At 37.8% G+C, this 18,333-nt stretch overlaps 1 protein-coding gene across 6 annotated transcripts; it reads right to left on the bottom strand.

The window, feature by feature from the left end:
• Positions 1-1,135: 1,135 nt before the first annotated feature.
• LOC146519622 (uncharacterized) lies at positions 1,136-17,596 on the bottom strand. Of its 6 annotated transcripts, none has more exons than XM_085157752.1 (12): positions 17,294-17,596; positions 12,277-12,478; positions 12,114-12,146; positions 11,897-12,015; positions 10,080-10,182; positions 9,884-9,916; positions 9,503-9,535; positions 9,170-9,403; positions 7,929-8,032; positions 6,672-6,837; positions 6,520-6,575; positions 1,136-5,724 (listed from the first exon to the last, which is right to left on the bottom strand). In XM_085157752.1, the coding sequence occupies exons 1-11, from the start codon at positions 17,305-17,307 to the stop codon at positions 6,531-6,533; spliced, it is 1,086 nt and encodes a 361-aa protein (XP_085013878.1). In that variant the 5' UTR covers positions 17,308-17,596; the 3' UTR covers positions 1,136-5,724; positions 6,520-6,530. The 6 variants fall into 6 exon arrangements, with proteins under 6 accessions (XP_085013878.1, XP_085013881.1, XP_085013880.1 ...); XM_085157755.1 differs by lacking the exon at positions 17,294-17,596 and adding an exon at positions 13,878-15,198; XM_085157754.1 differs by lacking the exon at positions 17,294-17,596 and adding an exon at positions 13,338-13,943.
• Positions 17,597-18,333: the final 737 nt, after the last annotated feature.

Here is an 18,333-nt window from a genome sequence, read left to right as displayed (position 1 = left end):
TGTTTCAGGTGTAAATGTAGATAGATGATGTCAGCCCTGCAGTGTGATGTCAGCCCTGCAGTGTGTTCAAACACTCGCTGAAAATGTTTGTAGCAGAGGAGGACGGGGTAATACCTGGTGCTGCAGGTTACCCCAAACCAAGCTGATCCCTCCTCCCATGATTCACAGCTGGAAAGGGATCTTCTGGATCTTCCCGCCCACCTCATCTCGCTGAGCCCTCTGAGCCTGCATCTGCTTTTAATGAGTGGCGTGTGCGAGCCTACCCGCCCGCACGGAGGTGAGAACGGTCACACACACACACACACACACACACACACACACACACACACACACACACACACACACACACACACACACACACACACACACACACACACAGGAAGTATTTTAGTGTTTTTGTTATTGCTTTTTCTTGCATATATTTCAGGATCACTGGCTCAGTGGCTTGAAATAAACTTTATTTTGGAGTTACATATTTTGATTTTGGGCAGTTTTCTGTACTGTTTGTTTGTATATGTGTCTTTTTGGCTGCTGTTACAACCAAATTTCCCCTTGTGGGACAATTAAAGGATTATTCTATTCTATTCTTATATTCTTATATTCAGGAAACAACTGTTTCTAGTCATTCACATTTATTTAATATGCTAAATTAAGTTTTGGGCATGTGTGGCATCATAGATGAATACATGAAAATTGCAGCCCCCCATTTTATTTATATGCTTCATGTCACTTCCTTTTGGGAAAAACTACTGTTAGTGTCTATTTTGCTGTAATATAGGTTCCGCCAGCAGAGGGCGCTCGGTGTCTTACACATCAGTAGCCGACACCTCGCTAGAAGAGTAGTGCAGAGCTGGCGCACCAGGTAGTTCCTGATACCTCCTGTTTCTGTTTTTACAGGTAAGCTGGGTTCCAAATAATACATATGCGATAGACAACAGTAGCAATCGATCATAAACGTAAAAGCTAGTGAGCCAATTCACGAGCTTGAGGGTTGATAACGGTGAATCGCCACCAGGTGTTGCAAAATTCACCTTTGTTAGAGGGAAGTCACCTTTGTTAAATAGCAAAGTATTTAAAAATGAATTTCATTTCATTATGCATGATCTGAGCATGCGCAGAATGATCCACAGCACTCTTTGATCCTTTTTTAAATTATTATTAAACTTTATTGAGAAACAGTATACAGAACGTGTATACAACCAGGGCAAAATTAATATATGCCAGGGGGTGTAATACAAAGAATTAAATACATTCAAATAATTTATAATTACTACAAATGGTAATAGTTTTCATAGCATTTTGTTAAGTAATCCACAAATCAATTATATGTAACATAAAACATCATTATAGTAATATTTAAAATTAGGTTTTTGGTTACTGTATTTGCATTTGTGAAAATAAAATTTAGCTAAGATAAAAAGTTTATTATAAAGTAAACATCTCTTTTTTTTTGCCTTCAAAAGAAACAAAATACAACATTTTCCCATTTCACAGTAAAGTCTTTGTAGAGATGTCCAGCAATGAATCTACTGAAGTCTTTCCAAAATGTTCTAGTGTATGAACAGTAGGGCTGTTGATAGTCGACTAGTCACCGATTATTTTTGTGATTAGTCGACTAATCAGATCATGTATCCATTGGACATAAAACGTACAGCTTATTGCACCAGCATGCATCTGCTCTTATATAAGAGCACTTTATACACTTAAAGCTGCAAGCTAATGATAGTTATAACTATCATTAGTTATATGATAGCTTTGTTTCGGTGAAGTTGTTTCGGTGAAGTTTAATAAACTCCTTGCTATCTAAAATATAACAGGACACCGGAGTAAATTCTCGAGCATCTCACACTTCTGATAATCAGCTGTCTGCTTGATGTTTATTCAGCTGTGTAAAAACTATAACTTTAATCTCAGCCAAACCGATTTACTCAGGAACAAATAAAATACTAAAAAAAGCCAAACAATAACATTTTTAAATTATCTAAGTGACTTATATATCATGTTTAACCTCAGTAGCGAAAGACAGCGGTGGGTTTGAAAACGATTTGCCGGGAGTCTGGTGTTCTCACGGGCTCTAGTGAGCCTTGCTCCCGGCTAGCTATCGAGCTAGTGGGTAACAGAGGTCTCCGAAAACATAGGAGCGCTTTTGAAAATATGTGGTGTCTTGATAAACTGAGGAGATATTTGAGGTTTACACAGTTACATTCTCGCCTTAAAATATGTTAAACGTTTATTTTGTGACCCAGAAAGAATAATAAGAGTCATTTTAAAACTAACTAGCTGCCACCATTGTTGGAAACTGAGCTGGGATGCGCTATAAATTCCCCCCCACACCACAACAGCATCTGGCTGCAGCAAGACCCTTCTCCTATTGGAACAGTACTTGGTCTCTGACTGATGACGTATCACGAGTACACGAGTTTTTTTTTTTTTTTTTTTTGCACAGAAATGTACAACAATTATGGCTACAAATTATTATCTCTACAAAGATTCTATTTTACCAACATGAAATAGTATCAGAACAGGCTAAATTCCAGCATATAGAAGATAGATAATAAACAGGAAGTACAAACAACAACAAATAAATAAATAAAATCAAACCACAAACAGAATCAAAGCAAACAAACAAAACAAAACAACAACAACAAAAAAAAAACAAAGAAAAAAAAGACATTATACCTTAGGGGTTTTCTAGAAGATCTAGTTCAATAATCATATGATTCAGAACCAGAGCTTGTTTTTTGTCCATAAATTTAACAGGTGAGAGGAAGAGGCAGAGTTCTTTGTGAAAAGTAAAAAAGGACGGCTTTGTTTTCAGAAAACAACATTTGTGAATGAAGAATTTCCCCATAATAATTATTACATTTAAAACATTTTCAAGCTTCTTTTCTTTTCTTAGAGAACCAAAAATAATATCATTTTTAGAAAATTCAAGTAAGTTTGGAATCTTTGGAAAGAGCCAGTAGTGCACATCGTTCCACAGGGCTTTACAGAATATACAATAATAAAATAAATGTTCTGTTGATTCAATATCCCCATCACAAAAAGAGCAAGAATTATTATCAATAGCAAAGCGACGTCTGAGAAATTCTTTGGAAGGGTAAATACCAGAAAGGATTTTGTAGTGGACCTCCTTAGCTTTGGGAGGAATGGGAAGTTTTAGGTAATTTTTTCTGATCTCTTTCTTTTGATCACCGGAGAACAGATGCGAGATGGAATTTGGATTGGATCTATAAGGGAAAAAAACATTAGTAAATAATTCCCTAATTTGGGAGTTTTTTTTAGACTGTTAGCTGTAATGTTATGCCCATTTACCAAGAGTTCAGGGAGGTCAGGGGATCTATAGTCAGGGTTTTGAAAAGGATTATATGCTGTACATAGAATGTTTTGAGGGATAGCCTTAGTAATTTTTTAAAAATTCTTTGTTATTTATTTGTAGATTATAATTGGTGGTGAAATCTTCTAATAAAATTTTACCTCTATCATTTAACAAATGCATCACTGACCAGATGCCCTTATCGTACCAAGTACGCACAAGTACGCATATTGAGAAAGGCCCTTTGTTTTGATTCGTGGCCTGCCAATATGGTGCTGCGCTCCCACAATGCATTGCGGCGTTACGTCAACCCCAAAGCCCGTTGCGTGCAGGAGAGTATGCATGCGCATTGCCATGGTGATTTTAAAAATAAAGATAAAATGAAAAGTAATTAATAAAAAGTAAATATTTAAACATACCCACAAATGTGCAATGAACGTGCAAAAATTCTGTTTAGTAGTTGTTGCTGTTTCTTTCTTTCTTTTGAAAAATAACGACGTCTCTGAGGCGCGAATTGAGAGGAACGGCCGGTGTCACTCTGTGCATGCACAAACTAATGCAACAGGAGAATATCTGTCTGAATGTCTTATTTATCTTCATAACTGCTTAAATTATCAGAGTTAATCGGAGCTCCCGTTTTATGAAGGATTGCGCCACGTTTTTCCCACATACTGAGACGTTTTGTTTTGCAAAAGTCAACACGTGAGCATTAATACTGAAACTCTGGGTTTAAATAAATGTGGAAAATTACAATTTAAAATAAAACAATGCTTTTGTTAATTCACAAAAAAGCAGAAATTTCCATAGTAAGCGGGGCGAAACAGGAACTTTTCTGTCATTTAACGGTTTATCTGTTACTTAATTACTTTGGTGTAGTATGAATGGGTGAGGCCCTTATCAGTATGAAAAGTTGTAAATCTTATAAAAGCACGGTGAAAAGCTTAAAATGAGTGCCCTGCTTGAATATTGTTCAAAGCTAACCTGTGGGCCGGGTTGGAGTCATTGCTGGCCAGATTTTGGTCCCTGGGCCTTGAGTTTGATACCCCTGCCATCCATGGTTAGCAGACAGATTAGCAGATGATTTTACAGCTGATAGTTTTAGCAGTGACTAGAGTTAAAAACACTGTTTTTAGCAGGTGGGAATTGTGTTCAAATACAAAATTAATTTTATAAGTGCAAAGATTGTGTGTGTGTTTATCTATAAAATATTTATAATTATTCTGGATATTTATAAATGAACTCATCTATTTTGTTGAGATCTGGGGTAGGTCAAGGAAATCTTAATTTTTTTTTTCAGATCTCGCAAGAAGCTTCCTCCTTTTGGATTCAACACAAGTAAAGTTTTGTAACATCGACACCTTTTAAACCGTTTCATCACGCCTTCCTTCCCTCAGAGATGAGTGGGATGACTGACCTGACAACAGCTGAGGTTTGGTTTTCTGTCTTGACCCTCAGGAGTCAGCAGTGTCTAAAAATGTGTGACAGAAAAACACACACTTCTCTTTACTGTAAAATAAGAATAGCAGAAGTGAGTTGTAGGCTCGTCAACTGATTCTTGGAAGACTTGTAAATCAGCTGTTTGTGAGATTATTGTACAAAAAAAAAAGAAGTGTTTTTTAACTTTGTTTTTTTCCAGTCTGGGTCCTCTTACTCCAACAGTCTGAAGATAGGCACCGGGTAACTGGCGAGTCTAAATTGGCTGTAGGTGAGATTGTAAGTATGAATGGTTGTCCGTCTCTCTGTGTTATCATGTGATAGGCTGGCAACCAGGATGTACCCCTCTCTCACCTTAAGGTAGCTGAGTTGGCCTCAAGAACCCCCAGATTGGATAAGAATAACATGGATAGTCAATAAACAAAAACTATTCACTAGTGATTAAAAATTATATTTAAATAAAGTTTATTGGCATCTTTTACCTTTTTACAAACAGAAAACATCAACGATCAGCAGCCTAAACCAGTGGAGGTGGCTGAACTGCTTGAAGTCATAAAAATAATAATGCTATACTGATCAGTCTCCTATGGCTCAGAAAACTGTCTTGCCTTCCTAACCTACATTTACCTTGTTCCAGTCTCAACACTGCAGACACGCTGCTATATATTTTAAGCAAGACATTTTGCTGCAGTGCTACAGCAAAAAACTGAATTAAAATACTACATCGAAAAATACTTGCGAATGAAAAATAGGTGGAGCATCTCAGTGTATCACAGACAAAGTGGAAAATGCTGTTGAAATGCACAGCTTCATCAACAAATCCTCTCCACAGAGCTCAGTACTAGAACATCCCGGTCCACTCATCAGGGTTTCCACCAGAACGAATACCTCCAGGACTGAACACGTTCTTCTTCCCTGGTTTGCTGCTAAAGCAGCTCCAGTTTGTTTCCAATTAAAGTGACCTGAAAATAAAACTGAGACAAGTTGAACATCACTGTTAAGTCAGTTTAAAACAACACAAGTAGCCAGTGTAGTGTCACTAAAACTGGCATAATATTTTAAGACGTCTCACTGCTGAATTTGAAGTCGTTCAACTGATTTCTGATGCTTGTTAAAAGAACACCTCAATAATCTAACCGAGAGAAAATATAAACCTGAATAATTGCTATAGTAATAGTAATTACCTAATCCCAGTGATATATTCCACAAATGCCCCATATGCTTCACACAGTTCCAAACAACAGTAAAATACAGAGTTATCTGAGGTACTGGAAGTTTTTTATGTTCCCAATCCTGGTCTTTGTCTCCTTAATGATCTCCTTGAAACAAATACAATGCAAAATGTTGTTGGCTGGATTCACATCCGCAAAGAAGACTATTACAAAGCAATGGTTCAGTCCTGACATTTGTATGGAATCATTCTGGAGACGATGTCTTATCCGTGTTATTGGTTTTGAACATACCACAGAAAATTAAATAAAGCTCGACCTGCGACTGTTGAAGCTTGGGAAATCTTCTCATCCAGAGTTATCTCCTGGAAGAGGCAATAATTGGTTTTAACTTTCTGTTTTTTCTTTGCTGTCCCTATGCCCTGTGACCAATGTTTGCTTTGCTACTGCAGTTTACAGTTGTGCTGTATTTGTCTGTACCCCCCCCCCCCCCCCAAAACCCCATTTTAAATCAATAAAATGTTGATCACAAAAAAAAAACAACTGTAAAATACAGAATATTATATTACCGTGTGGTGCACAACTCCACATAAAACTCACCGAGTAAACTTCTATCTAACCACAAAGGCACTCTCTCGGATCTTGGAAAGTGGAAACTGTGAAAAAATGGATTAAACAGAAAGTCATTTTACTTTACCTGTAAGGTTTATTAAAGATTTATTAGAACTCAAATTTTTAAAACCAACACTTACATCCAGTTCTCTGGGGAATTGAACAGGCTCTAGTCCCTTACAGCAGAGCACTGAGAAAGGCCTCTCCTTGGTCTCTGAAAGCTCTTTGAAGCACAGACTGAACACTTTGGCAGGCAGGTAAACATCCCAGTCAGCTGCATGCTCCTCTATTAGATCGTTCACCATCCTGTTTGATTAGGAACATTACAGCACTGAGATGTTACTATGACGACAGAACATCCAGGTATTATGCGTTGTAATAACAGTTTGGTCCATAGGTGCCAGATATTTCATATTTTTGGTCTTATTTATTCCCTTTTATCTCATTGAGAAAAAAACATAAATACTATTATAAAAGACAACTACATCATCAGCAGGAAATTGTTGTTCAAATATTCCTTTAGCTCCCAACAAAACAAGTACTGAGAATCCACAGAGAGTTGAAAATTGTCCAGACTCTTTCAGCTCCAATAAAATGAGCGCGACCACTGTTTCAATAAAGTTTCATGTCCAGACATCCAAAAGTAAAGAAGAGCTCATTTCCATCTGAAGTTGACAAAATTCTCACTTTAGTATGTTTTTTGACAAAAAGAAAAAAGTAGAGTTCGGCTATAACTTTCGATGTTAAGGTAGATGGAAAAAATAACAGCAGCTTTGGGATACTTGACATATGCTTTACTACCAGGTGGCTAGTTATGGTCGAGCTGATAGAAACACATCAGCACAGATCTGGATAAAACTATTCTCAATAAAAGTTCATGTTGAGGGTCTCCCACTATCATCTGGTAGGAAGAAGATGATGAAAACGGACTATATCTCAGAGATGATCCATCAACAACACAATGCATTAAAACATGTTCCTGTGTGGTTTGAATGACTCACTATGAATAATCCTGTTACATCACCACTTAACAAACAGATACTGATGTTTGCCTGATTTATTGGTGCATGCACAGTTATAACTGCCCTAAAGGCACGAAGGCATCTAAAACCATTCACTGCAAAACCAATATGGTAACAGGAAACTTCAGAGACTTTAACATTCGTGATATTATTAATAACCTAAGTGTTTTTATCCTGTGTTAAAAGCTACAGGTTTTCACCTGCAACAACAAGAGAATGAACTTTGTAGGTCATCCAAATGACAAAGTGTATTTTGGTAAAATTAATAAAATCTGGAAAAGGACCAAAGGAAACAAAACTACAGGTATAAAGGTATAACAAGACTATAAAATGTCACAAAAAACAAATATTAGCACACCCTGGCTTTTTACAGACCTGTCTATCAGCTGTGGTGTGATCATATCTGCGATGCCCGTCTGCTGATGATAGACCACAAGAGCAACAGCAACCTTCAGCTGATCTTTCAGTTCTCGGTTGATCTGTCATCAGGAAGACAGTCACACAGTATACAGTTGTGTGAAACTGGACAACGAGGACACACTATAACATTAGTTTATAACAAAAAAGTATCATGCATTATATTATGAGCTGGAAGACACAAAGGGCTTTTTCAGCTGGTGGTAATTCATTTCCAGTATAACATGTTATACTGGACAATTCAGAGTATATGTTTAATTTAACAAAAACAAAACCAATATTATTTCATTAGCATTTAATTATCATAACATCTCACAGAATAGATAAAGTTTCATTCTCAGCACCATATTTTTTATACTGGAACTCTAAAAACAACCTGTAGTTTCAAATTGTTAACAGTTCAGATAATGTTTTTCATCTTGCCTTGGGCCTCAGTGCAGCCCTTAAGTTCATCCACGGTCTAAAACAAGCCAGTTTACCTTCCTTCTGCTCCCTTTAAGCCAACAGTCTCCTGACTGGCAGCCACTTGTAAACAGGAGCTTTTTACCAGAGGAAGGTGGAATTTCTGAGCCATCTGGTCTCACTGACATCATACAAAGCAAGACTAGACAATTGTTCTCAGGCTGCACATGCTTGATTTCACAGATTTTTATGCCAGATGCAGTTCGTGACGCAAACAGCCCAAGGCTTCAATCTGACTATTAGAGACTTGAAAAAAGGGGGCAAAGTTTGGAGACATCGCAGGACTCCGTGATAAGTTGTGAAAATACGTTGTGGAACTCGATTCTAGCCATCAGTTGTACGTGTGTTTTGCAGAGAAAACTCATGGTTTTCAAACACAACTGTATTCATGCAAGTACCACAAGACAAAACTGTTACCCATTTGGTACGAACAAACCACAACAATATGTGTGTGAAAGAAAATAAGGAGTATATTAGCTTCTCTTTATGCATTATATGATTGCCGAGTTGGTCTTGTGAAGGTTAAATATGCTCTTCTAAATTAAAAGCATGTCACTATAATAACTACACATGGGTTTAACTGCCTTGGGTTTGGTTTTCAGGCACTAATTCCAAGTCAGATTTATAAGGCACTTTAAAAAATGCAAGTTTCTAAACTTCAACTACATTTTTGATGTTGATATGAAATCAGGTTTTGCAAAACAGTCCAGGCAGATTAATCAAGTGTGCGCGCTCACTTTGTGGACTATGTCAAGAGGCAGTCTGGAGAGGATTCTCAGTGGATATCCAAAGTGCGCAATGATGTCCACGACGTTCTTTGCCACATCTGAAGGGAGGCACGCTGTCATCGGCACAGCTTCCACCCATTTGGAGTAGAAGTCGGTCACCGTCAAAATGTATTTGTGTCCGTTTACTGTTTGAGGCAGCGGTCCTCGGACATCCAGAGCAAGCCACTCCCATGGCTCCTTCACCTGCAGTCAGGACAATGCATCAGGCAGAGGGACAAAACCACCCTAAACCCTGGTTTGGATTTGGAGTAACACCTGCAGGTAATCGTACAACAGACGTACCTCTATAATGTTTTCATTGTCTTTATCCTCAGGCTGTAAAAATGACAAAAGAGGAGGTGAATTAAGTGCTTCTCGATATAAAAGACAAACTTTTACAGATTAAAGGGTGTAAGAATTCTGCAGCAGAGACAGGAAACTGTGACACAATTGTGCCCAACACTCGGTGTCCTGATACCCGTGTGGAGCCCTTGGTTAAAGCTAGTCTGGTGAATTCTGTTAAAAATGTCCCAGTAGTGGGTGAACTGGAAATATATGAGAATAAAAGTTTATTTTTTGTTTATGATCCAATCAAGTGATCAGGGTTGTGGTTTTAGTGTTCATCCGTTCATCCAGTTTCAGAGATTTATTACACCCCTAGTAGACTGAAAATATTCTACTTACACTGAAATTATTATCTGGAGCCCAGTGGATACTCTGTCGATGCAGGTGGAAACACACACATAGATTAACTCGCACTAATGAAGATAAACAACAAGATAAAACATATTGGATATGCCGTAAATGCCATAAGATTAGCTAAACATAAACTCTTAAGTTATCCCAGTGATCAGTATGTATAAAATACAATTCCATCTACCTGTGGTACACAGTAATCTCCATGAAAAAAGTGTGGAAATGAATCGATCTTCATCAGCGCTTCATCAATTATAATCCTCCATTTCTCTGACGTTTTGGGATCTCTAAACATTAAAACAGAAAAAAGTTAAAACATTAAGGAAACAATAATATATATCTGTACAGAAATTATTAACAAAATAAATAAAAGAACAGGAATTTTTTTGATTTATGAAGGAGAAGCACCAAAGAAACCTCTCTGGTGTTTGATTTGATTTTATCTTTATCTTTTTCCAAGAGAAAACCTGTGATCGACCAGAAAGTCATCTTTGCCAACACAACAAGTCCCAAGGAAACCTTTGGTTAGGTCTGAAAACTGGTTTAGTGACCTAACCAGTGGGCAGATCTCCAATGGACCAATACAGCAAACCACCATGACTGTAAATTTGTTTTTAAATGTGTGTACAGCAGGAAAATGTCATCTTAAATGCTTTTATCAGCTTTTAAAATAAAAAAAACGTAGGTTTGACATTGTGTTATACCTGTAAGCACACAATCTTCACTGTAAACCTGCAAACTGTACCATCCAAAACAACCTTTTTGCAAGGTTACTGTGGTTTTTAGGCTTGTGCATTAAATATATATCAATTTAAAATCTGAGGCGTTTGTATAATGCTAACTGCTTCTATAAAGACATTTATGAGCCACAATCTTTCAGCAGGTAGCAGCTGACGAACCAGATTGGTTTTTATACCTCTGAGAGAAACTGACTAGTCAGAAGTAACATGTTTAGTCCTTTTGTCCTTTTTAATCTTTTGCTTTTCTTCTAAAACTTCTAACAAATCTTAAATGTCCCTCACTATACAGTGGAATATAATTGAATCAATCTGTGACACCTAGAAACTATTTCTCATAAGCTCATTATGGAGCATGTGTGAATGTCAAAAGCTCAGCAAATATATAACAAAAAAGTTGCAGATTCAGTGAATTAAGGAGCGATGAGAACAGGAGGAGGAAGTTGGTTTTAGAGAATAATATGGAAGGAAAACTTTAAAGCTGCTAATATTATTTACCACAATCTAAATTTTGATCTCTAAGCTCATCCAGCCTTGTTTCCTTTATTGAACAAACACTGCAAAAATTTAACCTTTCTTCATTTTAAAATGTTATTAATAACATATAAAGCCCTACATGGCTTGGCTCCTACCTATACAGCAGATCTGCTGAGACTGAAGAGGGTCATCTGGGTCTGAAAAGGTCTTTTAACTATTTTACGCTTTTACTTTAAAACCAGAGGTAATAATGCTTTTGAAGTTGCCACTGCTAAACCTTCCTCAGCTTATCAGGTTGGTTGAATTTATGGTTGGTTTTCAGTGACGCTTCATAACTCAGCTTTTCCTTAATTGTTTGACTGTTGTTTTTGGCCCTTGGTTCTTTGAATGTGTGTATGCAGGAATGAATGTAAGACTAACTGCATGTTTGATTATGTACACTTATCCTTAATGTGTGGTTTTATTCAAACGGTTAAGCACTTTGTAAATATGCGCTTTACAAATAAACGTATTATTAATAATTAACAAGCAAATATGCCTAAGAAGCTAATGGCAGTCTTCAAACTGTAAACACTGACTTATTAGAGGTATAATTAATGATTAAAGAAACTGGCTCCATAGTGTAGCTGTTCACACATTTGCCTAAAAAGTGAAAGATACCAAGGAAGAGACACAAATCCCTCATGAAGGGCATCCGTACTGTGCATACTGAAGCATTACTGCTTATTATTGATTTAAGAAAAGAGGACCAGGACAGTAGAACGTCTCCTTGTGTGTAGTTACATACCCAGATGTCTCTTGTTCTGTCTGGCTGGGTTCTTTGGCCCGGACGCTGTCGTCTGTTGCAGGGAGAGCTGATGTTGCAGATGCAGCCAAATCCTTCTCTGAGCTTTTAGCACCAGGTTGCTGCATTCACAATAAAAGAAACAACACGTAATGCATTTAGAAAAATGAATAACATTAAACGTTAAACAATAAAAAGTTAACTGTCTGGGTCAGCTCACCTTGTGTCGTTTACGTCTCGGGTTAATGGCAGCCTGTATCAAGGAGACAGTAACAACACCTTTATTTTTAAAAAGCCAGAGGAGTTTCATTATGCAGCTTAAAATATTTCACAAATGTTTTATTTCTAAATGATGCCAACAATTATCTATGATACACACAAACCTTCTTTTTCTGTGTGTTGTCAGTCGGTGTAAATATGGTGGGAACCGCATCTTCCCGAAGTGTCACACTTTTGCCCGTTTTGTCAATGTACTGCTCCTCAAAGTGATTGATGCACAGAACAGAAAAGCGAGTCGGCGTCCAGTCCTTCCACTTCATGTTCAGTACCCATTTTTTAAGTTTTCGGGGGTTGTACAGGGGAAACCTGCATGCACACACAGAAAACATTTTTTCCCCTGTGTGAAAAGTAACTCACTAAAAATCGTGTAGAGTTCAGTAAATTATACCTGTTGACTAACTCTGTTAAAACTGATTATGATATGCTATATGTAATATAACACTCAGTATTTCCAGCGTGATATACTGAATGTAAGCTAGATAATTCAACTTAAACAACAGAAAAACATAATAATAATAAGAGCATAATTTACTGTTAAAGGTCTTAATCTGGAGTATTTTTGTCTCATAGATGTAATTTAGAGGATCTTAAGTGGTCTTTTTTCTTCTTCTTTTTTCCGTTGCTGCCTTTAGGGGTCGCCACAGCAGTTCATCTGCCTCAATCTCAACCTATGCTTAGCATCCTCCTCTGTCACAGCAACCCTCTGTATGTTCTCCTTTACCAAATCCACAGCTCCATGTTAAGCATCGTTTGTCCAATATATCCACTGTCCCTCCTCTGCATATGTCCAAACCACCTAAAAATGCAGCTCTCTAACTTTGTCTCCCAACACTCAACCTGAGCTGTCCCTCTGACATACTCATTTCTAATCCTGTCCATCCTGGTCATTCACAATAACAATCTTAACATCTCAAACTGCGCCTCCTGTCTTTTTGTTAGTGCCACCATTTTCAAACCATAAATGATAACAGGTCTCACTAGCATCTTGTAAACCTTCCCCTTTACCCTTCCTGCTATCCTGTCAAAACAAAATCACCCACACTCGTCTCCACCCACTCCACTCTGCCTGCACTCTCTTCTTCACCTCTCTTATGCACTGTCTATTGTTTTGAATGGTATGTAAACTCATCTATCTTCACTACCTCTACTTCTTGCAGTGTCACACCTGTATCCCTCTCATTTCTCTTCTCTCCGATGTCCACAGTTCACACCTGTTCCTTACTGTCAGTATAGGTCACAATGTTCCCTGCATCACAGTCCATGAAAACTATGGACTATTATGTTTGTTGGTGAAATAAGCACCTCAGAGCTGATCCCTGATACAATCCCACCAGCACCTTAAGTCACTCCTACAGCTCACAAGTGGTTCTCAAATGATTTGACTTAGAATTTAGTGTGAATAAAACCCCTCTATTGCAACTGCATAAAAAAATAATGCCGCAGCAAAATGTACAGTGATAAACTTTCTTTGTTTATGCACTTTTTGCTTAGTGAGCTTGTGTACACATCTCGGTAACTTTTCCAGGTGCACTCCGAACTGCACTCCCATGTATACAGAAAAAGATCCAATTATGTGGGCTTAAAATGTTGAGAAAAGGTGGAAAATTTGAGTCTTAACACTGATACAAGCCTACTTCTGTAAGCCACTGTTACTTTACAAACGTGCTTCTAGCTGTCTGTTGGTTTAGTTTAACCAAAAAGCAGCGCTATTATCGAAAACTTTACGTCTGGATCGCTCGAGGTGTCGCAGTTGTAGGCACACGTATATCTCCCCATTTATGGTCAAATTTTGGTCAAGTTGGGACCACAAAAACCGATTTTGTTGTTGCTAATGCTAAAGTTGTATGAGAAACGTCTCCAGCTAACAACAATTTGGACACTTCAACATCCGGAAGGACATTTCAAAATAAAGGTCGCATTTATGCTTCCTTCCTTCCCAAGATGAGAAGAAAATGATTTATAGAATTCAGCCACCAGCCCATCTGTGCCTGGAGATTTGTTGTTTTTAAGAAATTCAATAGATGTCAATATCTCTTTTTCAGTAATTGGACTGTCACAAAAAAGCCTATCAGCACTTTTAATCATTTCAACATTATTTTCAGAGTCAATAAATTGGGTAGCGACCTTTGCGTTATAATTGGATTCATACAACTTTGAGTAGAAATTACAACAAAATTGAGAGATCATTTTTGCATCATCACTGACCGTACCATTTATATTCAATTTATGAATAGTATTGGCTTTAGATCTACTTTTTTCTATGCGGAAAAAATAAGCAAAATTCTGCTCTCCCTCCTCTATCCATCTTTTTCTTGAACGAACAAAAGCTCCTTCAGCTTTCTGGCGGTAAAGCTCATCCAGTTTAGATTGAAAGGACCTAAGATGTAATCTATCCTCCTCCGAGACCTCGTCTGGTGGGAGTTGATATATTGCGGAAATTTGAACAATTAGATTTTCTTCTTCTGCTGCCCTTGACTTAGCTATTTTTGCCCCATACTGTCTTAACATTTTACTCGTCTCAAATTTCCCAGTTTATGCCATAGGAATTCTCAATATTAGCCTTGTGTATAAAATGTTTTAACAGTCGTGTGAGTTCAGATTTCACAATTGTATGGCTCAAAAGCGAACTATTTAATTTCCAATATGAGGATCTATTAATTGCAATAGTTGGAAAGAGTTGCAGGTTAATATATATATATTGCTCTATGGCCCGTAAGTGGAGTTGCAAGGATATTGACCGTGACACTGTCCTTTGATAGACTACTTGATATTAACCAGAAATCAATACGCGATTTCCTTGAACCAGAATGGTTACTGCAGGTAAATGATATATCATCACTCACCATTTCTTGCGGTTGGCTGCACACAGTGGGGAGAAAAACTGCACTGCACAACGACAACTGTGAGCTCAGAGCAGCATCAGACAGCCACAGCTTTAACTCCACCATCCACCAGCTGAGGGCAGCGCGCACAGCGCCGTCACTCTGTGCATGCACAAACTAATGCAACAGGAGAATATCTGTCTGAATGTCTTATTTCATTTTATTTTATTTTATTTATTTTATTTAAGCACCTTGGCATGCAGACTGCTTCTGCAAACAAGTGCCAAACCATGCTACTGTTATTATTATAAACTAGAAGCATAATTCTGACGGGAAGAATTACGTGCCAAAACATGCTACCTTTGTGTGGTATCGCAGGAAAAAAAAAAAATATATATATATATATATATATATATATATATATATATATATATATATATATATATATATATATATATACACGAGAAATATTGTGTGGTTATATAAATATATGAGTATGCATAATAGTTATTATTCATAGATACATACATCCTAAGTTCCTGTTATTCATCTGAAAGAAACAGAATGAGTGTGTTGTTACAATGGCAATGCCAGGAGAGGCAGTAGTGGTTCTATGTTACATTAATGTTGTAAGGAAGCAGAAGAAGAGTGTGTCCCGTAGGAGGCAGTAGAAAATGTATGCTCATGTTCTGTACATGCCCTGAAAGAAAGGTTCAGTTAACCAGTTGCAACAATACGCCATTGGAAGTCTCAGTTATTTCATTGTTACTTTTTGAAGATGCAACACTTTGTTAATAAGAGCAAGAAGCATAATTCTGATGGGAAAAATTATGTGCCAAAACATGCTACCTTTGTTATTATAAACTAGAAGCTAGGTCTTTTATTGTCACGCGGTGACATTTTGTCGCTTTATTGATCAAAATCAGTCCTTTTCTCGCTTAAATACCGAAAAAAGCTTCTGAGGTCTGAGTTGACACAGTGTTCCTACAGTATTATAGCGTTACATTTGCTAAGCTGGGGAGCAGGGCCGTGCAGAGAGGTTTAAAGGGGCGGGTGCTCAAAGTTAAAAAGGGGCACACTAAACCAGGCTGAATAACAACAACACACATTCATCAAGAATCTAATATGGGAAGGGCAGGGCTGTGTTGATCTGAGACTGTAGACAGTAAAAAGTCCATAGGAGAGATGGTAGCTGATTAAACAAGTGAGATAATAACAAAATGCAAAGATTGGTGACAGCGCTTGGAACCATAAGGCAACAAAAAACTGTGAGAAATAATGTAGGCTGTGCCTGTGAATCACTCTTTGCTTCTCTTCTTCCATCCATCCCATCATTTCATATATCACTCTCCACTTGCTGTCTATCTGAGAACAAGGCACAACTTGCTATTGCAATAAACTATAATCTAATTATCCACACCTAACAACTCTTGCACTTAATCTATAATAAAATGATGACAGAAAAATGTTATAGCTCTGCCTTTAGTAGCCTCACACAGCTCCTTCTGTTTCCTCCTCATGTCCTTACCAGGCATGTCTGGACAATGTTATATCATGAGTAATAATTTAAAAAAAAATCCATATACATAAAACAAACACATGCACGAACACACAGTGACATTTTAGACCTTCTTCAGAATACTGTATATACTATGGGCATCACGGTGCTGATCCAGAATCCTTACATTATTATTTATTACTAGAGCTACAATAATAACGCAATGAGGAGGGGGAAGTAATAAATATGAATTAATGTATTTATGATGATTCCATTTGTTTCACTATCCACTCTGTGCAGGGGCAAAGCTTATTACATTTTTAAACTGTGAAGATACAATAATTTTACTGCTGTAAAATCCAAATTTTGTCTTATTTAAAATATAGATCTAATATAATCTGCTTCTTAATGTATGTTCTTTAAAATACAGCGTGTGTTTTTTTAAATATTATAATAATGCATAATTATGTGGACATGCATATTAGATCGTTTTTTAGTGAAATATAATCCCACCAGAAAGGCAGGAAAAGCCCGGAAACTTACTTTAAAACTAAATATGTTCCTTAAAACGGTGACAGAGCTACAGACCCATGACAGCCTTACACAGGTAGCCAGCAGCTATGACCAGCACTACTTGTGCAGTTAATAAAAGGACAGGTAATATTTGTCGCGCTGTTGCACACACAGCACGCTCGTTTGTTTCAGTTCGTCAGTTGCCACAAGACAACTTACCAACGTGTACGTAATAAGCTAATACTCCTGTGTGCTATACACTACAGTGTACGCTGTACACCTACTTACTGGTTTTGTCGCATCAGTCTGTATGGAAGAAATATAGTAAGTCTGTGTCTCTGAGTTAACTTGTTTCTCCTACAGCTCCGGACCGCTAAAAATGCGCGTGCTCTTTGTGAGCTCGTTCCCGGCTCGTAACCAGCGCGTTCTGCCGTCAAGGGCGATCATTGGTTAAATGTGATCATGTGACTGATGCAAGCCAGATCCTTTTATTTAGCAAAACTGTGATTAATAGTTAAATATTATTGTTGAGGGGCACAGACAGGACTCCGCACGCACACACACATTAAAAAAAAAAATATATATATTTTTAAAGTTGCCTCAACAAAAGGGCACTTTGGGCACCCATCAGGAAAGGGGCGGGTGCTCAAGCCCCTCTAGCCCCCCCCCCCCCCCCCCTCTGCACGTGCCTGCTGGGGAGTAAGCGTGTACTTACTCGGCCATCTTGGAACGCCCCCTCGCTCTTTGATCCTTTGATCTTCACAAAGGACCATTCTGACGTCACGGTCGACGTCACGTTCTCTGCTAGTCCTTAAATAGGGAGCTCCTTTAACAGTTTACATTGGAGCTTTTTCAGAAACAGATCGTTGTTTTAGACAAAGCTAATACGTATTTAACCCGTGACACCGTTCTTTAAACCTTTAAAAAATGCCACCGGCATCATTAAATATCTTACCTTCTGGAAGCGATAGTGGATCGGGATCACTCAAGCAGCGGCTTCAGGCTACTAGTATGAGAGCGTCTCAGCTTAATAAAGTAGTACAGCTACGTACTGAGTTCTGCTGTAGGATATCTGCTGAGCTGTCTGACGTTAGAAGGGAGAGAAATCAAATCAGAGAAGAGTATGAAGAAAGTGGGAGAGCTCACGGGGAAGAGATAAAAGAAATGTGGGAAGAAAACACAGAACTCACAACAAGGTACGAATATATAAAAAGAAAAACCGCAGAACTCGGGGAAGAAAACGCAGAACTCAGAAGAGGGTACGAAAATATTATAAAAGAAAACGCAGAACTCAGGAAATCTGTGGAAAATCATCAGCGCCTAGTGGA

Source organism: Neolamprologus multifasciatus, chromosome 4 (genome assembly GCF_963576455.1).
Source record: "Neolamprologus multifasciatus chromosome 4, fNeoMul1.2, whole genome shotgun sequence".
Taxonomy (NCBI): Eukaryota; Metazoa; Chordata; class Actinopteri; order Cichliformes; family Cichlidae; genus Neolamprologus; species Neolamprologus multifasciatus.
Note: the sequence above shows the minus strand (reverse complement) of the source record. Positions and strands in the feature narration are given on the sequence as shown.

Bases quoted from the DNA above. Each gene is read 5' to 3' on its own strand.
- LOC146519622 (XM_085157755.1), bottom strand. From the start codon at position 13,948: ATGGGGAGATATACGTGTGCCTACAACTGCGACACCTCGAGCGATCCA. The intron at 12,479-13,877 runs GCTGCTTTTTGG...GTGTGCATGCAG, and splicing joins GTAAAGTTTTCGATAATAGC to GTTTCCCCTGTACAACCCCC. The intron at 6,838-7,928 runs GTCTGTAAAAAG...CTAATCAAACAG, and splicing joins ACACCACAGCTGATAGACAG to GATGGTGAACGATCTAATAG.